At 44.1% G+C, this 25,381-nt stretch overlaps 1 protein-coding gene across 1 annotated transcript; it reads left to right on the top strand.

The window, feature by feature from the left end:
* Positions 1-2,951: 2,951 nt before the first annotated feature.
* On the top strand, positions 2,952-24,014 carry LOC147453127 (glutamate receptor 3.3-like). Its single transcript, XM_086518609.1, has 5 exons — positions 2,952-3,603; positions 21,520-21,803; positions 21,890-21,921; positions 22,144-22,562; positions 23,521-24,014. The coding sequence occupies exons 1-5, from the start codon at positions 3,187-3,189 to the stop codon at positions 23,890-23,892; spliced, it is 1,524 nt and encodes a 507-aa protein (XP_086374735.1). The 5' UTR covers positions 2,952-3,186; the 3' UTR covers positions 23,893-24,014.
* Positions 24,015-25,381: the final 1,367 nt, after the last annotated feature.

Raw genomic sequence — 25,381 nt, 5'->3', positions numbered from 1 at the left:
ATTGGCCTCCAAAGAGTATAGTGCAGTTATCTAGAATCCAAGAAATGTTATTTAATAGTTTCTCCTCATTGAAGTGTAAGGGGTGAGCTGAGTGGGGGTTTTTAATCCATCTTGGTTTATTAGTGACAGAACTGTAGAAGAAACCTTTCTTTTTAGCATGTTTAAATGCTAACCCAATCATTTGTAATAGAATATTTTTCAGCCCTATGTCTCCATCTAGAGGTATATTTTTGTAGCATTGAGTGATATCTACTGTGAAGAGATGGAATATATGTTTGGGGAGATTAAGAGTGACCTCAATAGAGTTTTTCACTAGCCAAAAGGGTTATAGCGTATTTGGAGGAAGTTAGGACATGTTTTTTATTTAGTTGCACAAACAAATTCAAATTCTGAAAGTACAAGGTCAAGGCAAAGGGTGACATCTTTACTAATGTCAGTAAAAATACCATTCGAAGCATCTGATATCCATTTGAATTTATGTTTATGATGTATCTATATGGAAAAAAGCACGTGAAGCTTGGTCGTATGAAGAGAATAACTAAGATTCAAATGATTCTTAGAGATCTTATCAGTAACCATACTAGGAGAAAGGTTTAGCGGTGTGAATTTCCTTCTTGGATGATCGAGAGTGACTTGCTTTCCAAGCCAAGTTTTTGCACATAAGAGTAGGATAGTTGGAGCTTTTATCCAGTCCTACTATAAACCAATTTTGTGAAAGTTTTTGAAATTCAACTATGAGATGTGGTGTGATCCAGGAACTCTCAGTAGACAACCATTTGTAAGGTATGAGAGAGATTTTCGAAAAAAAAAATGTTCAACTAGTTGAGTCAAGTCCAGTAGGACTGTCTTCTCTAGTTGGAGAGTACTGATAAGGTTAGTTAAGCACCTAAGTAAAGCTGATAGTGCAAGATATGGGTTTCTTGGAAAATTAGGGATGTGATTCAGCCCTTTAGCTAAATTTTTTTGGACTGTGGTATCCTTAATTAAATTAAGATCACAAGTGCATACATGCTTGCCATAAATATCAAAATCTTTACAAAAAGCTCCATATTATCACAAGTACAATCAGGAACAGTGTTGTGTCGTAAAAAATCATTACTATAGACAAGACTCTTGAAAGGTTGTTGATACTTCCAACCAACGAGCATATTATCAAGTATTTCATGATTGCCAAAAAGTAAGTCAAAGCACTCTCAAAATACTGTTTTGGGGTGAACCCAATCTAGAAGTTGACTTTGGAACATACAATGCAAGTACATGAACTCCTTGGAAGAGGTCTTCTTAGTAAGATGCATTCTTCCACATGGGCCAAAAGCAACCTGCACATTATCGATGATCATAAGTGAAGCAGGTGCCGGATGGGAGTATTTCTTCCTCTTCCCCTAGTAAAGCTACGAGACTTTCCTCTATTATAATTGGAGGAAGAAGTGGGGGTCAAAAAAGATGTGAATAAATTATTGGGGGTGGTTAAAGCGTTAGGTCTTTTCAACCGGGGGGGGGGGGGGGGTCATCATCTTCAATACAAGGCTTAAGTAGACTGGTGATTATCTTCAATACAAGGCTTAAGTAGACTGGTGATTTCACCGCAGATCTATGGGGGGAGGCTCAACAATACTTCACACAGGCATGTTCAAATGGAATCAAGGGTGGAGGTAAAATCGAGGGGTGCATAGGTCGTGGACCGTTCGATAGGGCGGCCCGAATTTACAAAATTTCCCGAAAGTTACAAATCCATCCGCATTTACAATATAGCACACCCAAATTCTTCATATTTATATAATCGCCAGCAACCGAGCATAGTGGTTAGAGCACATGGCTTGCGAGGGGGAAATTGGGGGGTTTCTAGGACGATGGGGTGCATGTTGCGAATTCAGAAGCCTATCTTAATTTACTTGTAGCCTCAAATTTATAAAGTTTCTCGAATTTTGAAATGTACATTGGGGACGGTGCACATGCTCCCAATCGCACGTCCCATATGAACATGCCCATGTGATATAGTGTGGAGGGAGGAGAAGCCATCGTGAAATATGATGAGATTGTGCGAATGAGTTCAAAGCTTATTTACGATGTGGGAGCCAAAAAAGGGTCAATAGGTAATGATAAGGATTGGTTCAGTGCTATAAACTATCTTGACCACTTGAGAGCACCCTTGATGTAGTTGTGGATGTAGTTGTGGGCTAGTCCCATTTGGAATCGTTGACACCTCAAGGCACATGGTGTGCCTAAGGGCGTTTGTATTCTTTTATGGTTAATATAAGGTAAAATTACCAAAATACCCCTCTAATTTGTGGAAATTCCCAAAATACTCCTCAAATTTCAAAAATTCCCAAAGTACCCCCATAATTTATCATAAATTCCCGAAATGCCCTTCAAATTTTCCAAAATTCCCAAAATACCCCTGGTTGTGAGAGTAAATTTCTTGAAAAACAAAAAAACTTGTAGCGTTTCATAAGAAGAGTGATTGTCTACCATACAGGATGCTAAAACTAAATTTTGACCTGGTTATGTAGGCTTTGGAGATGAATTCCTTCATTATTTTTAGACATAATTGCCTTTTTTTTTGGGAGGTAATTTGCAAAAAATTACATGCTAAGCACTCAAAAAACGATCTCAATTGTCAAACAAGAATAAAGATTAGAAAATCTTGAAGATCCAACAAAAATAGATATAAGGGTATTTTAGGAATTTTTGAAATTTGAGGGGTATATTGGAAATTTCCACAAATTAAAGGGGTATTTTGGTAATTTTCCCTTAATATAAATTCTCTCCACTCACAATTGTGAGTATGGGCCATGGCCATAGTGAAATATCAACTGTTTGATGGCTCTTGGTCGTTAACAGTGGCCATGGTGAACTTATGTTTGAAATTTAAAGTCAAAGTAGACAAATGTGTTCACACACACTCTCTCTCTCTCTCTCTCTGTGCCGTCACTGCCGTCATGCCGTGCCCAGCTCGTGCACTAGGCTACGTCTCTCCTTGAATAACAGGCCTGAGTTCCACTCTCCTCGTCGGCTAGATCTTTAAGGTCTCTTGGGATAGTTTCCTACGACGTCTTCTTCTTTTCTCTCCCTCTTTATCTGGTTCCCTCCCTGCGTCCAACACACACACACACACACACACACACACACACACACACACACAACGACCTTTTCTGAAACAACAGATTTCCTTGCGCGCGCAACTCCATGCTTACTTCCAGAATCTATGGCGTGCTACCACTAATAAAATGCCTGTTTCTGCTTATCACGTTAAGTAGCTTTGGCACTGCTTCAGCAGCATTATATGATGCTAATAGTCCAAGGGGTTGTCCAAAGGAAACCCCACCCTTCACTGCTAACAGAGTTGCAAGCAAGGAGGAGGCAGACCTGAAGGTGCTGGTACCCAACATTACGTCATTGCGCCAGATTGTCAACTGCTCTGACGACCCGGCAAATGTGCGAGGCTTCTGCATCGATGTGTTCGAGATGGCACTCTCCATCCTCACTCCTTCCCCTACTCTCTCTCCCAATATGTCCATCCACTACACTTGCTTTGATTTCCCTTCCTCCCCTAGCGCCTCCAGTCCCACTTACAACGACATGATCGAGCTTGTTGCCAATGGGGTATGCATCTCACTTTTGTTCATGTATACTTTTTCTGCCTGTATGCTTGCCAGTAGGAGCTCCAAACCGGTGGTGTATTTAGGCAGCAATAAAAATGAAACTGAAGTGAATTATAGTATACTACAAGAAGATTTAAAAATTTTCTCATGTAGGAAAACAGAGTCTTTTTCAGTGTTTTTCAAACAATGCATAACATCATGAGCTTTTGCTCAAGAAGCAACGCATGCCTAGCTAGGTACGATTGGGGGCAAGGAACCCCCGGTCCCCCCCACCGGGCCAGTGGTCCCCTGCCCCCAATCATACCTAGCTAGGTATACGGTGCCCCCAATCATACCTAGCTCATGATGTTGAGTTAAGTCACAATGAGGGATTTATTGTGAGAAGTTATCCAAAGCTTCTTGTGCATGAGAGAGTAGATATTGTCAAATTGCTGAAGCTTCTATCTATCTTTGACAATACAAGAAAGGGTAAGAATTTCATTGTAGGCCCCCTAAGTCTTAGGTCGAGGAGAAGGTGGAGGATATCCATATTAGTTTTTCCACTATGGGTACTCTATGTAGTTACCCGGAATGGGAAATTGGAACGGGGAACGGCAATTGGCGTGGAATGCCATTCCATGTTACGGATACTCACATTTGAAACACGGAGCCAGGATTCGGAATAGAGAACCCTCCCAAATTTTGAGTAGAAGCTCTAGAACTGCAAGGTGGATTTGGCAGTGAAACATGTTAAATGACTAGAGGATTCACATAATTCATAAACTGCTGCAGATTTTGCAATTGTGGTAAACAGTCTTATGGTTGCTTTGAAAGAAAATCTTGTAGTTCATCGACAAGAAACTTCGCGTTTTCTTCAGACTCCACTATTTGGAAATCTGTAGTAGGAGGAGAATTTGCTTGCTTGGTGAATTTTGTTTTGCTAATCTCCGATACAGCTATAACCAGCCAATAGGAAAATCACTAGAACTGGAGCGCTGAGGCGAGAGAGAAGGTCTCGATCTCAAACTGCAAAATGCTATATATATATATATATATATATATATATATATATATATATATATATATATATATATATATATATATATATATAGATAGAGAGAGAGAGAGAGAGAGAGAGAGAGAGAGAGAGAGAGAGAGAGAGAGAGAGAGAGAGAGAGAGAGAGAGATGAAATGTTATATTAACGTCTTCAAAAGGCCAAAGTGACCTATGAGACTAGAAAGTTACAATGTGGTGGATCTGATACAAAGTCAGAGTAACAAGATGACAAAAATGACAAAATAAAATACTATGGAATTCTAAACTGCTAGGTGTGAACTAAGCAGCTAAGCAACTAGCTGGGATAGCTAGATCAGAAGAGATCCAGCATCGGTCGCTAGCGGATCTCATCAATCTCCTCCATGTTTAGTAGTCTGACCGAGCATCGTGCATGTCGAGCCAAATGATCCGAATCCTCTGATGCAGCCTCCGTCGATGCTGTGTAGTCCTCCGCAGTCGTGGGCGTCCGGATCTTCCCAGCTCAGTCGCTCGGCGATCAGTGTGCCTCTTGTGTGAGGCGACGAGCTCTGCTGTGGTAGTAACTCCTCCAGGTGTCCAGTGGCAGCACTAAAGAAGTCTTGTGATCTGTCTCTGAGACTGGTTAGCCTCTCCTCTCATCAGGCTCTCTCCGTGTCTGCGCAGCTTTAGCAAAAACAAACCCAGGTATCTCTGATCCTCATACCGCATGACTCTAGAGAATGGTCCAAAGCCCTCTTTGAACAAGCAATGGAAGTGGCCTCGTATCTCGTAGTAGACGGGGCAGTGGCATGTGTAGTGCAACTGTGTCTCAAGCTCGATGTCACACAGGGGGCATGTCTTGGCCTCTACTGGTACTCCGTTGTATCTCCCAGTCTCGATCCGCAGCTGGTGTGAAGATGTGCGTATCTGGCCAATAACACATCGTATCTCATGAGACAAGTGGGTGTCCATGTATCTGAGCCTCGTCACAAAACCATCCTCCGTAAGCTGGAGGAGATGCTCTTTGTAGAAAGCCATCTTCGTGCCCAACTCCTGTGCTGGCTGTATCCATGTCCTCTTGGTGTCTAGCTGAGTAAAGTCCTGGCGGATGAGCTTGGTGATCTCGGACTGTGTAAGAGTCAAAGAGGGCGCATCCAGTGAGTACTGGAAGGGAGGCAATCTGTCTATGCTGAACCCATGCGCCTGAAACCATGATGTCATCTCCCCATACCGGCATGCTATATCTCCCTGCATGGCTAACTGTCGAGAGGACTCAAGTGCAAGGCGGGCATATTTGTCTCTGGAAAGTTCCCACATGCGGTGTATGAAGGAGACAGATCTGGTGAGCGCCTCAACCACTAGTGGGGGGGCAGCTAGCTTTGCTCGTACAATAGCACGTGGTACTGAAGCCTTGGCTCTAATGAGCCGCGAGATCATAGAGACCAGAGGCTTCTCCATGTCTCCCCATCCATCACTGCGGCTTGTCCTCCCATGATGATCCAGTGAAGGTCCCGAAATCTTAGCTCCATAAAGCAATGCAGAAGCCACCAAAGTGTCAAAGAGCCAGAGCTCCTGTTGCGTGGCACATCCAACCCTATGTGTCCGTGGACAAGCTACTTCATAACAAGGGTTCCGTCAGTCCAGTTAGTCTAGATTAGAAGTGTTTTGGCACTTTTGTGAGTCTGTTCGCAGACCGTGCATGCCCAGGCACTTAGTATAGATGCATATCCTCTGGTTGCACACAACATGATCGTAAGCATTCCCATCAGAATCCATTAGAATCCTTCAGGGGAATTTTCCAATGTATTTTACCTATTTTTCCTATTTTTGACAATTTTCACTTATTATTTTAAGTGACTTTTGTTGGGAATTGAGTAGGGCAAATTGGGTAAGATAATATATAAGCAAACCAAGGCTAGCACTATTTGGCAAATGAGCAAGGAGAACACAGGCCCTCGGCAGCAGGTTCACCCTCTCTCTCAGCAAGATCAGCCCTTGGCGATTTCCTCCAAGCAAGCTCCCCCTAGCGTTTTCATCAGCAAGCAACTATCGCCAGAAGACTTCAGCCCTTGGCGTTTTTCAGCAACAACCACCATCGCCATAGCCCCCCATTGCTAGCGTTTTTCCTCTAGACTGCATCGCAGTCCTAGCGTTCAGTGTCACGTGACACATCCAACCCTATGTGTCCGTGGACAAGCTACAACATGATCAGGGTTCAGTCAATCCCTAGATTTAGAAGTGATCTGGCACTTTTGTGAGTCTATTCGTAGACCGTGCATGCCCAGTCACTTAGGGTAGATGCATATCCTCTGCTTGCACACAGCATGATCATCAGTATTCCCTTCAGAATCCATCAGATTCAGTTTTTTCCAGTGATTTTAGCCTATTTTCCCTATTTTTGACATTTTTCACTTATTATTTTTAAGTGACTTTCCAACAAAAGTAGGTAGGGCAATTTTGCTAAGTTAATATATAAGCAAACCCAAGTTAGCACTTTCTGGCAGAAGAGGCAGCAGGAGCTCCCCGCTCAACAAGCACCTTCTCAACAGGAACCTTCAAGAACTCATCAAGCATCCCTCAGCACTCACCCTAGCCCTAGCGTTTTGGGTTGTCCCCTAGATCCTTGGCGTTTTCTCAGTTGCATCATCGCCATCACCACAGATTGTGTAGCGTTTTTGCAGATCATCGCCAACATCACAACAGGCCAGCGTTTTTGCACTAACGCCAGCAGTCCAGCCAGCATTTTTGGTGTTCAGCCTTGGCAGTAGAAGAGAGCATCAACGTTTTTTCTTTGCAGCCCATCTGTAGAGCAGATCAGTCCAGCGTTTTCATTTTCAGCCTGTTTTGCATTGAAGATTCAGCGTTTTCAGCATGCATAGGAGGTAGCAGATTCAGCCCCATTGGTTGCAAAAGATCCCCCATTTTCAGCCATGAAAACGCAACCAAAACAGTCATTTTCAGCCACCCAAACAGTCCCGAAATTCAGCAGTTAGAAGACCACAGATTTCAGCCCTAAAGTCGTCGTCGTCATCATCGTCGTCGTCACCGGCATAGTCCCGATTTGTCACGTGACACATCCCAACCCTATGTGTCCGCGGACAAGCTACACCACAGCAGGGTTCAGTCAGTCCGATCAAGTTAGATTAGAGTGATCTGGCACTTTTGTGAGTCTATTCGTAGACCGTGCATGCCCAATCACTTAGCATAGATGCATATTCTCCGGTTGCACATAGCATGATCATCAGAATTCCCATCAGAATCCATTAGTATCAGTTAGGGGAATTTTCCAGTGCATTTAGCCTATTTTCCTATTTTTGGTTATTTTCACTTACTATTTTTAAGTGACTTTCCAACAAAAGTAGGTAGGGCAATTTTGCTAAGTTAATATATAAGCAAACCCAAGTTAGCACTTTTTGGCAGAAGAGGTAGCAGGAGCACCTTGCTCAACAGGCAACTTCTCAGCAAGACCAACCCCCGCGACTACTCTAGCGTTTTCTCCACAGAAGACCTAGCATTTTTGCATCAGATCAGCCTTGGCGATTGTGCACAGCAGATCAGCCCCGGCGTCACCACGACACAGCAGATCAGCCTAGCGTTTTTGCATTTGCAAAACCCCTGCGACGACAGAAGGACCAATTTCAGCCCCTGGAGTTTTTGGATTTCAGCAGCAAATTAAGACCGGCATCATTCACCTAAAGTGTAGCAGATTCAGCCCGTAAAGACCATCAGTTTTCAGCCCTAAGAAACCTCATTTTTCAGCCAAGAAAACGCAGCCAAAACAGTCATTTTCAGCCACCGAAACAGTCCCGAAATTCAGCGATTAGAAAATCTCAGATTTCAGCCATCGTCGTCGTCATCGTCATCGTCATCGTCATCGTCGTCGTCATCGTCGTCGTCATCGGCATAGACCAAGTTGCATAGTCTATTGCATACGCATTGTACACCTTTGTGCAATCAAAGAATAGAACATTCTCGCCGACGAGAGTGGGGCCTTAGGAGGAGGGTTTTACAACCTCTTGGGGTCGTATCTCCTCTCTCTCCTTCTCTCAGTCTCATTCACTTGCACGCACAATCCATTCGCTTTGTTCGTGATCATAGATAGCACTCTACAAGACGGAAAGCTCTCTCTTTCCCTAAGAACTAAAAAAGGAACCTTGAGCAATAAAGATCACTAATCTTGAGAAAATACAACATTCATTCCGTTGCACCTAACATTGGTATCAGAGCTTTGGAAGTGTTTTGCATTACTCAAGGAAAGAACCACAAGAACCACAAGAATATTTTTGCTTGTTGCGGTCGCACGAACCCAAGTTTACTTGGGCGTTGCGATTCTTAATCGTGTTTTGTTGAAGAGTGATAGGAATCCCAAGAAAGAAGGGCTTGTCCAGCCTCCCCTTGTGTCTCTTTTCACTCATTGAGAGCGGACCGTGCACTTAGCGGCCGGCCAATCGACGTGAGGTGGGAAAAAGCAACCTTGGTGTGAGCGCAAGGCCGCCAAGGGGTGCGCCCGCAGAAAGGAGTAAAACTCGGGTGAAGAGAAGATCCTTCTCCAACACGATTTGCAAGCGAAAGAAAACCTCAAGAACCCAAGACCCTCAAGACTCAAGAACCTCAAGAACCCAAGATTCTCACGAATCAAGACCCTCAAGAACCCAAGTTTCTCGTGAACTTCATAACCCAAGACTCTCAAGAACCCAAGTTCCTCGTGAACTTAAGAACCCGAGACCCCCAAGAAGCCACAAGAACCCACGACTTCAGAATGATCATCACTCGAAGCGGAATGGATACTTCGCTTGGAAGTGATGAGCATGAGAGAGGTGAAGAAGAATTTTCCCCACCAGGAGGTTTTTCCGACCCTTCCCCATCTACGACAACGATTGCACTAACTCCAATGGAGGAGTTGAAGCTATTGTTTATGGAACAGACTTTACAACGCAAAGCAAGACATGCCGCAAGAATGGCAGCCATAGCGCGTGAGTATGAGCAAGCACGCTTGGAAGCCAAAGAACGACAAGCCAAATTTGATCGTGAATTCAAAGAAATGGAATGCAGACACGCAGAAGCCGAAGCAGAAAGACAAGCAGCGAACAAAGCAAGACAAGCAGAATTTGATCGCGAGATCAAAGCAAGAAGGGAAGAGCGCTTGCGACTCTTTCCTCCAGCTCAGGCACAGATGCACGAAATTCGGGAAAAGGAGACTCTCTCCGCTTCTTCTTCTCTAAAGCATGACACAGGATTTGCATGATTGTGTGAAGCATGATGATGATTTGATTGATAATGATTTGCATGATGATGAGAATGATAATGATTTGCATGATGATTTGAAGCACAATGATTCGCATAATGATTTGGATGACAATGACAAGCATGATGATTTGCATGATCAAGATGTGATTTCTCACAAGCATGATGATTTGCATGATCAAGATGTGATTTCTCACAAGCATGATAAGTTGCATGAAGAAGATGTGATTGTTCACAAGGATGATGTGTTAGTTGATGCTTTTTCTAGCGAAGCTAACCTCGTTGTAGATTCGATCAATCACCAAGAATCGATCTTGGCTTTCGAGTCGAGGTCCACAGATCCCCCACAAGAAGATTCGATAGATCCCGAAGAACCGATCTTGGCTCTCGAGCCTTGGTCCAAAGAACCATCAGAGGAAGTATATTGTGTTCGCATGATTGATACGCACACATTGTTCGAGTGTTTCATTCGTGAGGGTTTCCTGTATTTTAGTCAGCATCGTTATGTGATCCCTTTTGCTAGGCATGACATATTGTATGTTGAGCACGTTTCTCTCATGGATGAGCACGAATGTATGCGGATTGTTCATGAAAAGTTGAAAAGTTTGTATGTAAGGAAGTCACATTCCATGTCTCTTCCTTGGCATGACACAGTTTCCGAAAGAGCACATGATTGTATGAGCACCAAGCATGGGCATTTCCATTGTGATTTGCCACAGTTGATTGATTTCGATCACACAGAAAAGCTTCGATTGCATTGTTTGCATGTGTTGGATGAACGGGTTGTCACTCCGTCTCTATGTTCATCTACATTGCATACACAGTCCTTAGAGAAGACAAGATTTTTTTCCTTCACTTTACATGGAATAGGTATGTTCATGGTTTTGTGTTGGAGATGGTTTCGGGAATTTTCAGCCATGGAGATTCTTGAAGACAAAGGAAGCATGACTCTAGACGAAGTTGAAGCAAGAAAGGAGATTCAGAAGACTTTGTGTCGCTTTTGGCGCGGCCCAAAGAAGCAAGCATTGCAGACCTTTATGAAGTTCAAGTACCGCTCGACCCACACAGCAGAGTGGGCCGGCGAAGAGTCCCTTCCACGATTCCGGATGCTGTTGGCGATCTCCCTCGACGCCATACAGTTCGGTACCAGTACCTCACTTTGAAAAGGAGGGGATGTCACGTGACACATCCCAACCCTATGTGTCCGTGGACAAGCTACACCACAACAGGGTTCAGTCAGTCCGATCAAGTTAGATTAGTAGTGATCTGGCACTTTTGTGAGTCTATTCGTAGATCGTGTATGCCCAGTCACTTAGCATAGATGCATATTCTCCGGTTGCACACAGCATGATCATCGGAATTCCCTTCAGAATCCATTAGCATCGGTTAGGGGAATTTTCTAGTGCATTTAGCCTATTTTCCTATTTTTGGTTATTTTCACTTACTATTTTTAAGTGACTTTCCAACAAAAGTAGGTAGGGCAATTTTGCTAAGTTAATATATAAGCAAACCCAAGTTAGCACTTTTTGGCAGAAGAGGCAGCAGGAGCACCTTGCTCAACAGGCAACTTCTCAGCAAGACCAACCCCCGCGACTACTCTGGCGTTTTCTCCACAGAAGACCTAGCATTTTTGCATCAGATCAGCCTTGGCGATTGTGCACAGCAGATCAGCCCCGGCGTCACCTCGACACAGCAGATCAGCCTAGCGTTTTTGCATTTGCAAAACCCCTGCGACGACAGAAGGACCAATTTCAGCCCTTGGCGTTTTTGGATTTCAGCAGCAAATTAAGACCGGCATCATTCACCTAAAGTGTAGCAGATTCAGCCCGTAAAGACCATCAGTTTTCAGCCCTAAGAAACCTCATTTTTCAGCCAAGAAAACGCAGCCAAAACAGTCATTTTCAGCCACCGAAACAATCCCGAAATTCAGCGATTAGAAAATCTCAGATTTCAGCCATCGTCGTCGTCGTCACCGTCGTCTTTTGAATGGCATAGACCAAGTTGCATAGTCTATTGCATACGCATTGTACACCTTTGTGCAATCAAAGAATAGACCACTCTTGCCGACGAGAGTGGGGCCTTCGGAGGAGGGTTTTACAACCTCTCGGGTGTCGTATCTGTTCTCTCTCCTTCTCTCAGTCTCATTCACTTGCACGCACAATCCGTTCACTTTGTTCGTGATCATAGATAGCACTCTACAAGACGGAAAGCTCTCTCTTTCCCTAAGAACTAAAAAAGGAACCTTGAGCAATAAAGATCACTAATCTTGAGAAAATACAACATTCATTCCGCTGCACCTAACACAATTGCATCAGTCCATTGCATCATCATTGTACCACTTTGTGCAATCAAAAGTAGACCACTCTCGCCGACGAGTGGGGCGTTCGCAGGAGGGTTTTACGTCTCTGGTGTCGTATCTCTCTTCTCTCTCTGTCTCTCAGTCTCATACATTTGCACGCACAATGTCCATTCACTTTGTTTGTGATCATTACATTCTCTCACTAAGAACGGAAGGCTCTACCTTCCATAAGAACTAAAAGGAAACCTTGAGCACAGTTCGGACCACTCATCTTGAGCAAAGCGCAAACAATCATTCCGCTGCACCTAACATCCAGAACCCCAATTTCCCCCTTTTTGCATGGCGCTTTTTGCATGACCAATCTACCCAATGCTGCATGGGCTTTGGTCAATCTAGTCTCTACTGGCCTCCTCAATGAAAATGCTGACCCACTAAAAACCACTCCAAGGTAAGTGTAAGCATCTGTATACTCCACCGTCTCCTGGCCGTATGTGAATGCGGGCGCTGACCTCCTGATCCACTGTGGGGTGATATTAAATACCATGACCTTGGTTTTACAAAGGTTGACGGACAAACCACTTTCCTGGGCAAATCTATGCAAAGCATCCAAGTGACGTTGCACCCCCTCCGAAGAATTAGCAGAATTTCAGCTTGACCGTCTAAAACCAGCAGATTTCAGCCAGCCGAGATCAGCCCAAGTAGCATTTTGGTTCCAGAGATTTTTAGCCATTAGCGTTTTTGGGACAGCAGTAGCCGATCGGCCTCAGATTTCAGCCAGTATCGTTTTTGGACAGCAGTACAAAGCATCAGCTTTCAGCCCTTGGATCGGTCTCGCCATCCCCATCGTCGTCATCGATCTAGCCTAGACTTGCATCAGTCACCTACATCCACTTTGTACCAGTTTGTGCAATCAATCGTAGACCACTCTCGCCAACGAGAGTGGGGCCTTCGAAGGAGGGTTTTACAACGTCTTTGGTGTCGTATTCTCTTCTCTCTATCTCTCAGTCTCATACACTTGCACGCACAGTGTCCATCCACTTTGTTGTGATCATTGCACTCTCTCATTAAGAACGGAAGGCTCTCCCTTCCATAAGAACAAAAAGGAACCTTGAGCACATTATGGAGCACTCATCTTGAGAAAAGAACAACATTCATTCCGCTGCACCTTACAGCTTCGTCTGAGGCTCTTGAAGCTGAACTTGTGAACACATCCTTTCCAATCTACCCAATGCTGCATGGGCTTTGGTCAATCTAGTCTCTGCTGGCCTCCTCAATGAAAATGCTGACCCACTAAAAACCACTCCAAGGTAAGTGTAAGCATCTGTATACTCCACCGTCTCCTGGCCGTATGTGAATGCGGGCGCTGACCTCCTGATCCACTGTGGGGTGATATTAAATACCATGACCTTGGTTTTACAAAGATTGACAGACAAACCACTTTCCTGGGCAAATCTATGCAAAGCATCCAAGTGACGTTGCACCCCCTCCGAAGAGTCGGAGATCAACACAATATCATCAGCATATAACAATAGTGGAATCCATGTCCTTGCCAGCTGTGCACCTTTATCACCATCTCTCTCAATGTAGTTAGAAACCTCATCCACATACATACCAAATAGAGTAGGAGAGAGCGGGCAGCCCTGCTTCACCTCAATAGTGGAGTAAACCGGTGTGGATAGACCCTCTGGGGTGCGTACATGCCCCACTACTGACCTGTATAATGCCATGACCCCCCAAATGAGCTCTGTGGGTACTCCCATCTGCTGTAATCTGCGCATCAATCTAGCTCTGGGCACTGTGTCAAATGCTTTGCGGAAATCCACAAAGCTAAAATAGATCCGTCTCCCACGCGATCTGCCCTCCTCAATGATGGCTCTGAGTGTGGTCAAGAGTAGAAAAACCCCTCCTGAAACCTGCCTGCCCGGTTGCGCGTATCCCCTCCCTCTCTGCCCATCTACTTAGCTGCTGCTCAAGAATAGATGCGTACAACCGTGTCAATCATGATAGTGCGATAATTCCCAGGCTCCATAGGGTCTCCCGACTTGAAGATAGGTACAATAGTAGATAGGCTCCAAGTATCAGGCAAGCCCTCACACATGTCACGGTTAAACATAACTGCTAGAAGATCTGCTAGTAAATCTCTGGCATGCGTGAAATGCTCAGCCACTAAGCCATCATGATCATATGCTCTCCCAGTCCTCATCCTGTCAATGGCCTTCCTCATCATCTCAACGGTGAAAAAAGCACATGTGTGTGGGCATGGATCGGGGGGGGGGGGGTCGGGAAGGGGGGGTTGCTCAAGAATTGTGTACAGAGATGATGCATACTGGCCCGAGGCCTCTGTAGAAGTGATGGTAGGGGGGAGGGAGTGCTCATGAAAGAGCCACCATGCCTCATGTGAGTCCCGACTCAAGAATAGCTGGTATAGATCCTGCTCTAGGTGAGCCAAAAATGCCCTCTTCTTCCGCCGCACTAGGCATCGGTAGTCAATCTGTGACTGTCTGTGAGTGATGTCCCCCAAAAGCACCTCCCTCTGAAGTCTAGCTCTAGTGTCCCGGTATTCCTCATCATACCAAATGTTCTGGGGCATGCTCCCCGAACGGCGTCTCTGCTCAGGCTGGGTATTTGGGTATGCCTTTGCTTGTGCATCATGTAGTGTCTGTGTCGGTATAGTAGTAAGCTCCTCCAGAGGTCGCCCTGGCTCCTCTTTGCACAGGCGTCTATAGATCCCATCTATGTATACAGAGTCCGTCTCCCTCATGAAGGTGTAGCGAGTAGGGGATGCTGCCCGTAGCCTGTGTGCTACTCAAATTGAAAAGAGATGGTCAACGACACAAGAGCATGGTCCACTGCCACACCAAGAGGTTTGGGTCCAACCGTGAGATCCTGGATACTAGAGATGAGGCTCGGCTGTGCCATGACAAAATCCACTGTGCTGGATCCATGTGTGTGTGGAAAGCATGTAAAACCCCCCGCAACGGGAAATCTCTGTAGGGCATTCAAGATGGTCAATCCATGTGCAGTCCCCATGTCTATCTAGTGTCGTCTATACTCAGCGTGTTCTCCATCTTGTGATAGTCTGGATAGGCCCGTCTCTGCAACATCCAACTCTCTCATCATCTCCTCTGAAGTATCATAAAATACTGTCTGATGATGGGCAGTCCTAGCATTGAGATCCCCTAGAATGATGATGTCACCATCTCTAGAGAACTCCCATATGTCATCATCCAAAATAGAAAAGGGGGACTGTCCTCTGGGTGGTGCATAAACTGACGTACTCGGGGGGAAGTAGCAAATAGCAATGTAAAGATATCTGCCTGTCTTTGCTCTCAACCTCACCCACATGTACCTAGCTTGCTCATCCCTGCGGGCTATATGTATCAATGGCTGCAACTCCTCCCTGAATAACACTGCCACTCCTCCTGAGCCCCGCCCTCTGTGCTTTGATCGTTTCTCTTGTCTACAGGCTGTTGTCTCCCATCTATATCCACTAATGTGAGGCATAGATTGCCCAGGGGCCTGATGTGTCTCAGAGTAGAAGACGATGTCTCTTCCCGTAAAACTATCCTCAAAAGCACCCACATCAAGGCGCATAGATCCATTACAATTCAAGGTGGCAACTTTGAGTGTGGTCCCATAGGTCTCGCACCGTCATGTGGAGCGCCGCTCTACAATCACCACCCGGCCATCTATGTAAAAGGCTGTCTTTCCCTTCTCCCTTGCGCCGCTTGAATCTTTGGCATTACCTCTCTCATATGTGCAAGCTGTGTGAGAGTGAGGTCATCTCCAAGGAATATGCCTGTTTTCTTTAGTGTAAGGCGCTTCTTCAAGAAGTCCTTCTTTGCCTCCATGGATGGGAAACGGATGATTAAAGCTCTCCCTTTTGAAGTCTCCCCATTGCCTTGTGTCTTCTTCCCTACCCTCCATGCCTTTGTATGAGTAGCCTCACTACCCATCATGTTCGTTGCTCTTCTTCTAGAGAGCGCTCATGGCCTCCACTGGCGAAGCGCTCATGGCCTCCATGAAAAACAAAACCACAGTTTGCACTTCTGCAAGAGAGGCCAACCCGCTATATCTACACTACGCATACATCCATGTCCCGCATAATGCATACGTATGTTTTTCTCATATCAATCATACATTTTCCTTTTCTACTAATTTCATGCTGTTCTATAATTCCCTACTCGTGAAAATTCTGAGAATTCCTGAAAAAGTATTTCTGTACCTGCGGGTCTGAAAAATGCAGGATTCTGAAAATTCAAAAATTCGGAAATTCCAAAACTGTGGAATTTCCTTCTTGGATTTCTACAGGTCTGCCGGGTGTATGCACCTGCGGGCTTGGTGGTGGGGAGGGGGGGCGGGGGGCTGGGCGTGCTGTATGTACCTGCGGGCTGGGAGGGGGGAGTTGGGGGGGGGGGGGGGGGGCTGGGCACGCTGACACAGCAGCAGGTGGGGAGGAGAGGATGCGCAGTGTGAGGGGGTGTAGGTTGTGCGAGTCACAGCAGCAGGCGGGGGGGAGAGGATGCGCAGCGTGAGGAGGTGCAGGTTGCGCGAGGGGGGGGGGGTGCAGCAGGAGAGAGAGAGAGAGAGAGAGAGAGAGAGAGAGAGAGAGAGAGAGAGAGAGAGAGAGAGAGAGAGAGAGAAGGTCCATTTGCCGTTATTTATTATGCATTGCTTGCTACGGATTTGGAAGGAATTACATCTTTCTTTAATTCACCACCCGCCATCTTGTTTCAAGGAGGCGGCAAGGCAGCCACTTGTATGGAATGCATATGTGACAGATTTAGAAGGCAGTCAGCTAGGTGGCTCTTCGGTAGGATGTTTCCTTGGTTGGGGCAAATGTGATTGGAGCTACCTACAGAATCCGCAAGGGGGTTGCTTCCCGTATGAGAGAAATTAATGGGGCTATTCCACCCGACTAACACGCCATCATTGGGAAACAGACTCTTTTACATTCTCATCATGTATGGTGAGTGTACTTCACTCGGGAGACAGAGACTCGTCTTTAGCATTGTTGAAACTGGCCATCATGGACGTCACATCAGGCTGGAGTTTCAAGGTGAGGTTTTACATGATCAGTAGTTGATTGCTGTTTATTGGCAGCCTATCAGAGTGGTAGACTCTTTCTAGAGGAGGTCATGTATTGACCCTGTTTTCATTACTGGGGAGGCACCACTTTGAATATTGTGGATTTGGCAGGGAAAGCCACTTGTCCAATTGGAGTGGGATCCTGATGAGTGACAGTGGCCTCCGTTGAGCGATGATGGAGCCCCTCTATCCGTTTTTGAGTACTTTTGTCTCCTTTGGGAGGAGGCTTCTTTTGAGGACCCGACACCCGCCTCACCATCCATGCTAGTCAAAGGAATGGCAAGACCAACGAATCCTCCCCACTTTCCAGAGACAGTTTTGGCCATGCATCTGGATCCTCTTGATCAGCTGTAGGATATGTTTTTTCATGTGGATGATAGCACATGCAGGATTGCCTGTTGGTACTTGGTCGGTAGTCACTAGTCATGATCTGACTTGTCATAGATGTACTTCAGAGCCAGATTCTTTGAGGCACTATGTCTGGATTTGTCCGTATGCATTGCTAGTGTGGATGGCAGTTTGTTGTTTGTTGATTCGAGTGGGCATCCATGATGCGTTCCTGACGTGGGGGACAGTTTCATGGCTTTTGCAAATTGTGGGGCCACACACTTTTTTTGAGGGCTTACCGATATATCCGATCTTCTTGCTTACTCCCTTCGGATATAGACCGGGCACTCTACACATGATCCCCGATGCAAGTCACCATTTGGGTTTCCGCCAGTGAGACACAGTTTCACGATGATATGCAGCATCACGCTTTGGACCATGTGGAAGGCTCGATGTACCCACATGCTAGGCTCACAGTCCTCCCCTACATCCAACATTTTGACAACCATCTAGACAGAGCTGATGCATACTCTTTGTAGTCAGTGGGACCCTTCAGCTGGCTCCTCCATGGTAGCGGAGCAACATCGATGCGTCTTCCTTCACACATATTGGGTGTGACGTCAGCTATTTTCCGTCAAGATTAGGGCCACATCACATGGCATTATGCACCCCCACAATGGTTTATTTTACATTCATCATATAGACCACCTTGATGTTTATATAGCCTACACATTGTCACCCCTCTTTTGTACTTCCTTTGGGTGATAGGCCACTGAGGATCTCCCGAGGTCTTATGTATATAGAAGATAGCCCCTTTTCTTGAGAGAGAGAGAGAGAGAGAGAGAGAGAGAGAGAGTTTATTATCATCCTCGGAGGCCAAATATGACTGGACTGATAGGTGACTCTCAATGCTCAAGGATCGTTGTGATGAGAGTCATAAGGGAGATCGACAATGTGGTTGGGAGAGGAAAGTATGTAGGTCTAGGTCATGGCTGAATTGTGAGGGAAGAAAAATCAGATATAAGCAAAAGCTGAGCATGCTATTAGTGTGTGGTGCTCAGATTGCCAAACTTGCAATGAACATAATGTGCATAGTCGATGGGACTCTTCTCCATTGCTCCAACGCCCCTTTTTGCGTCAAAGAGAGTGAGTTCTAAGGCGAATGGTTGCAAGAGAGAGAGAGAGAGAGAGAGAGAGAGAGAGAGAGAGAGAGAGAGAGAGAGAGAGAGCTGGCAGTGGCCTTTATTCTTGGGAGGAGGATTATCTTGAGGACACGACACCTGGCTCATCGTCCATGTCTGTCAGAGGTATGACGAGATCAATGCATTTCTATAGCTTTTGAGTGATAGTTTTGGTCATGCATTTAGACCCGCAGGATCAGCTGCAAGATTGAGGGTCAGCCGTTGTATCTACTTGGTTGCACATGCATGATTGCTTGTTGGTACTTTAGGAGAAGAATCGACTGAGATCTGATACCACTGAAACAGACTTGGACACTCCAAGTCGGGAATCTACCACAACACACCTGAGCAAACTGAAAGAAGTGAACAAAATTGAGAGAGAGACGACACGCAAGGCGAAATTCCGCGCCCAGAGAGATCGGCCCCAAAGATTGGATGCCTTTAGTCCCTTGGGCCCCATCAGACAGGACCCCATAAGTTAGCACAACTTATAAAATTGGATGTCCTTCCTTTTTTGGCTTGTTGGATCGGTTTTGCAAGTTGGTACAACTTCTTCTACACCTTTCAGTAGGGCTCTGACCCTTCTCTGTCCGGAGTCTTGGTGTCCTTTAGGTCATGCCACGTCTTCACTTTGTAACACTTGGTTGGCCTTGCCAAAGAAATTTGTTGATATGGTTTAGTATTGATGTATTGATGCAGTTTAGTATCGATGTGTTGTTGCGAGTCAGAAACGGTTTGTTTACATATGATAGATTGTAGTGTAGAGAAATGCAACTTGGACTACTGACCTCTTCATTGAGTAGGCATATTGTGCGAGGTACAGAAAACCATGTGAGTAGTTAAACTTTTAATCATGTAATGAAAAAATGACACAAATTATAAATCATACATGGTGCTAGTCATACAAAAGTGTCATACAAAAGTATGATGGAGAGTAGGCATATTGTGCGAGGTACAGAAAACCATGTGAGTAGTTAAACTTTTAATCATGTAATGAAAAAATGACACAAATTATAAATCATACATGGTGCTAGTCATACAAATTGTCATACAAAAGTATGATGGAGAGTCAACACTAAAATGACACAAATTATTGATCATATATAGTGCAGGTCATTCAAAAGTGTCATACAAAAGTACGATGGAGAGTCAACACTGTCTCCCCAGTAACTATAACAAATGGAAGTTGTGTCTTGCCTTGTAGTCTAGTTATGCGGTCCAAGCAAACGTAAAGACCCGGAGATTTGGATACAAATGACGAATCTTTACACTTGTTGATAAAATCTGTCGATTTGTAGTTCTCGATTTGCTTCTTTTCTTATGAATTGTTCTAACGAGGTTATCATGAGCTTTTAAATGGGAAGACTTTGTCTAACTCCAGTATCAATAGTGTACTAGCCAGATGTGGTTGCCTTACCAAATGCATCCTTCTTCCACTTAGGCATGTGATCCATAGAGAGTCCTACACCATGAAGTTCGTGAGCGAGATGCTACTCTATTGTTTTTGATGTAGGATCTTCAAAAGGACGATTCAGATTCTTTGGGATGGAATCAAACATGGTCCTTTGCTGTACTCTCACATTTCTCTTTGTCTAAAGTAGATTGTGTCATTGCAGGTCTCTTAAGTAGTGAACCATCTGGATCTCCTATGATTTTCACAGTCGACACATCAATGGAGTACCTTGTTTGCCCTCTTAAGAAGGCTGGTTCATCCTCAAACTCACATCCAAGACCCCTGATGCTATTAGCTGCTTAGGTTCCCATCTCTCAAGTAAACTCATTCTCTTTAGTGGTTGCCTAGAAGAGAATCCTAGAAACTTAGAAAGTCCTTTGTGACCGGTTGAAGGCTGATTCATACTTGGGGAATCCTCATCCAAAGAGCTTTTCTTATCCTGATGAAGGTTGATTCATACTTGGGGTATTAGATTCCTCGTCCAAAGAGCTTTTTCTCATCGGTAGAAGACCTTGCCCTATCTTTTGTTCCACATCGTGCATGGAAAGGCTAATTGTATTCCCAGTCATGGGAAACAACCTTAACCCATGCCCCTTGATATCTCTTCAAAGCATCTTTTGCAACAGCAATCATACATATGGTAATTTGGGTGTGATGTGCTAGCCTCTAGGTGCTCTCTAGTGTGGGCGTCTCCTTGTGTAGTATGGACGAATCCTCGCTCAGAGTCCGATGGTACCAAGAGAGCAATTGAAGTGGAAATAGACCCAAGACAGTGACTGAACAATTGAACGGATAACTGAAAATAGACATACAACAACAATAGCCTCAAGACTATGCTGAACCATACAATCAAAATGTATCAATTACAAGTGTGGCTGGCAGTGCCCTCAGCTCCGGACCAAGAACGACCATGAAAAAGGAGGGTGTCGAGGCTCAACAGTGCATGGAGGTGTATGGTGAGACTCTGTAAGGCTGGACTCTCAATTGAAGAGTTTGAGATAGCAAGACTCTAGATCATTGACTTTGGTAAGTATAACTGATAGCATTCATCATATATACAAGAAGAAAATATCTCACCCAAATGACAGACTATATAGAATAGAAATAGAGGGAAAGTAACTCGCTTGATAGGAGTGTACCTATGGATTGCAAAGCATAAGCAGGTTGCACTTGGCAAATATCACATTGAGAATTTACTCCGCCAATAACGGAAACTCAAAGACACAATCACCTTTTTTGGACGCCTTGACTTTATTATTTGCATTGCATTGAGTACAAGATAAGGCTAGATGATTTGTCCAAAATTTGCTGAAATTATTCTAGTTTTGCAGGAGTATGATGCAGTGGTTGGAGATGTTACAGTTGGAGCTCAACGCATGTCAAGGGTGGACTTCACACAAAAGTACATGGAGTCTGGAGTGGTCATTTTGACAAATATGGCCCCAGAGCAGCTCCCAACGTGGTTCTTGTTTGGATGGCCCTTCTCGTTGCGTATGTGGTGCACAATTGTGGGGGCCTTTGTCTTGACAGGATTTTTGGTTTGCTATCTAGAGTGGAATGATCATCCAGAGTTCACAGAAGGCCGCATAACTCAACGTGTTGGAAATGTAGTGTGGTGAGTGCGTCAAGTTTCAAGTGTAGTTGTCACATGGATTTGAATGGAAAGAGGGTCTTAGCATGAGTACCCTTTGATGTGTGCAGGTTCACAGTGGAAGCATTGGTGCTACTAGAAAGTGAGCCTCTCTCTCTCTCTCTCTCTCTCACACACACACACGTGCGCGCATACACGCACATATCCACAGCTTAACATGGAGCATGTGACTTGCTGCATTTGGTCCCATATGTCCTATTTGTCCGTTAAGACATTAATGCTCTCTCTCTCTCTCTCTCTCTCTCTCTCTCTCGTCCCGCTAGCTTGCGTATTGTGCCTTATGTCCTTTGTGATGAGCTTGCAGGGGAGTCTCTGAAAAGCAGCGTGGCTCGGGGTATCATACTGGCATGGCTCTTCTTTGTGCTGCTCTTGAATGCGAGCTACACAGCAGGGTTAAGCTCATTTCTTACTGCCACCACCTTATCGCCCACCATACCAGACCTCCTCTCACTCAAAGACAGTGGGATGAGAATAGGCTACCGAAGAGGCTCCATTGTGAAAGACTACCTCACTCAACGCTTCAACATACCCGAAGAGAAGCTGGTTCGCATGAGAATGCCATCCGAGTTTACGAGCAATCTGACAGCGGGAGCAGATCATGGAGGAGTGGCTGCCATTGTGGATGAGCTCCCTTATACCAACCTCATCCTCTCCATACTCTCTTCCTCCACTTGTGATTTCGGTATTGCTGGCCCTCAATTGACCCAAGAGGGTTTTGGATTTGTAAGTAACCGTTTCTCTCCAATCAAATCATTTCTCGACACTAGTGGCATGATCCAACAAACCATGAAATAACTAAGTAATAAAAAATACGTGTATATGTATATGTGTATATATATCTATGGGAAAACTACCAAGATACCCCTCAAAGTTCAAAAATTCCCAGCATACCCTTGAATAATTTTGGGATGGATTTTCCCCAAATTTTGAATAGTCTACTCTTTATGACAATGGAGATTCATCTTTAAGCGTCTTAAACAAAACTATTCACCAACGAGCTCACAAATAGAGGCACCTATGTCTAAAACTGATGAACAATTTCACCTTCAGAGCCCACAGTACCATCTAAAGAGATTTTGTGAACTTAATTCCCATTTTGAAGAGGTTAATGTAAACTTTGAATGTCATCATAGTTCTTAATTCACAGTTAACAAAAAGTTTTGATATAGGAAGAGGGGTGGAATGAAGAGGAAAGAAACAAGAGCAACAATGCAGCAAAGAGATGTGACATCAATGTGGCCCTTGGTGTGCATTTGTAAAATTATTTCTTAGTCATGTCCTAGTGGATAATGTTGTACCTTCGCATGCAAGTCAATGAAAAGCATAAAAACTATTAATTTTGGACACAAAATACTCTCTCTCTCTCTCTCTCTCTCTCTCTCTCTCTCTCTCTCTCCCCCAAAATAAATAAATAAAAATAAATAATCCATGTAGAAAGAAAGAAAGAGCAACAATCTAGCAAAGAGATGTGACATAAATGTGGCCCTTGATGTACATTTGTAAAATCATTTCTTAGACATGCCTTAATGGATAATGTTGAACCTTGGCATGCAAGTGATGAAAAGTATAAAAACTATTAATTTAGGACACAAAATACTCTTTCTCTCTCTCTCTCCCAAAATAAACAAATAAAATGAAAAATCCATGTAGATATTGCTAATATGTCTCCTTTTTTGTGTAGGGTTTCAACAAGGACCGGGGCTTAGAAGCTGCATTTTCTATTGCCATAATGAATCTTACAGAAAGTGGATGCTTGCAGGATTTACAAGATGCGGCGGGTATGAGTGGTACTAGTAAATGCTCCCACTCAACTATTCCCTCTAGTAAAGTAACTTGGAAAAGTTCATTATCTCTATTTATTCCTTTTTTAGGATCATTGTCCTTGTGCATAATTGTGCATTATGTCAAAAAATATCTTTGGCCAAAACAATATCATTCAACCGAGGTTCCTAGCAATATGGTGGATCATGGTACTATCGCCATCTACCCAAACATAACTCAAAGACATCAGGTTGGACATATTGAGCTACAACAATATCCCTATTATTTTTAACAGTTTATTGGGCTATAAGTATTTTTGTAGTCCTAGGTAAGTGCTAAACATTACATGTGTAAATTTGTAACAAATGTAAATTCAAACATTGGTTATAAAAAAATAGAATTCTTCTCCCCAAATGTTTCCTCACGACTCATTAATCTTGGCTAAAATTTTGATTTTTTGGTAGGTATTATGTATGTTTCATCATTCACATGTCAGTAGATATGTTTAGGCTGCTAAAAGGATTAAAGCATCTCGATGGTTAAACAAGTCTACTAGGGTGCACACCACATTGCCACAGCTAGCATTTTGAAAATCCCACAAGGCTAATATACTTCAAGAAATTAGAGATATTCTGGCATCTTTTTCCCAAGTTCAATAACACATTGATGCTGGATGATTTCTTGTATAAAATGTACTTCAATGATCCTGCATGTGCTAGGTGAAATTGCCTGAATTGGATGAGAGGTAGTGGGGGGACTTTTTGAAGGAGGACATTGTTGAGTTTTTGTGCCGGTGGGTAGAGTTTGTTGATAGAGCCAAAACTGTAGAGAAGACTACCCATTTGATGCCAGATGCCAAAACAGACCTGCTGGCAAAAGGAACTCATATATATTGAATAGTAGTGTGAAATAGAGAAAAAATATTGAATCTCCCAACTTGCCAAAAGTGCCCCTCGAGAATGATCCTAAAGGCGGCCATTACAAGAAACCAAGGGTGAGCATATGGCTAGATTAGAAATAACAAAGTTGGCCTTGACTGACTCCCTTTACTAACAATGTATAAATATGTGAAACAAAGAATTAGGTGACTCCCTTCACTCCACCTTTATATAGATATAGCTCACAATTGTTGACTCCCTCGATTCTTAACTCCCTTGTATACAAAACTGGTTTGATAATTGCTATAATGACTCCCTCGATTCTAACTCCCTTGTATATAAAACTGGTTTGATAATTTTTACAATGTATCGATATTGATTTTGGTATCTTCTTGAAGTTGTGTATACTATTATTGGGTTCATGGCATTCCCTTAGAATTGCATGCACAATGTAAGGATGTGCTAGAAAATGCTTTGACAATGCTAGGATGTGCTTTGGCACTGCTTTGAAAGTGCTATCACTACTTAGACACTACTTAGAAAGTGCTACCCAAATGTATTCTAAGTGCCCAATTGTGCTTTCACATTGAATTGAAAGGTCTGTCAGTCCAAGTGGATTTAAAGAATCAGAAAGTGCTTCAAACTACTTTGAGAGTGTCATCTAAGGGGGTTGAAACTCCTAGTTTATGTTTGACATTGCTTTTAAAGTGTTAGTCAGTGCTTCAACACTACTAGCTATTGATGTCCAAGTGTTGGGAATTTGCGGAGACCGGTTATTTGAAAGAATTCAACTCTTGCTCACAAACATCACCATCAACCTGTCAACCTCTTTTTCCAATTTCCAAGCACACACACACACACCTAGACTATGACCACACACACACACACACACACACACACACA

Source organism: Adiantum capillus-veneris, chromosome 8 (assembly GCF_014529385.1).
Source record: "Adiantum capillus-veneris isolate H3 chromosome 8, ASM1452938v2, whole genome shotgun sequence".
NCBI lineage: Eukaryota > Viridiplantae > Streptophyta > Polypodiopsida > Polypodiales > Pteridaceae > Adiantum > Adiantum capillus-veneris.
Note: the sequence above shows the minus strand (reverse complement) of the source record. Positions and strands in the feature narration are given on the sequence as shown.

What these genes read in the sequence shown, in the direction of transcription:
- LOC147453127 (XM_086518609.1), top strand. Translation starts at nt 3,187, where the DNA reads ATGCTTACTTCCAGAATCTATGGCGTGCTACCACTAATAAAATGCCTG. An exon ending in TCGAGCTTGTTGCCAATGGG is followed by an intron (nt 3,604 to 21,519) that starts GTATGCATCTCA and finishes CTAGTTTTGCAG; the next exon opens with GAGTATGATGCAGTGGTTGG. An exon ending in CCCAAGAGGGTTTTGGATTT is followed by an intron (nt 22,563 to 23,520) that starts GTAAGTAACCGT and finishes TTTTTTGTGTAG; the next exon opens with GGTTTCAACAAGGACCGGGG.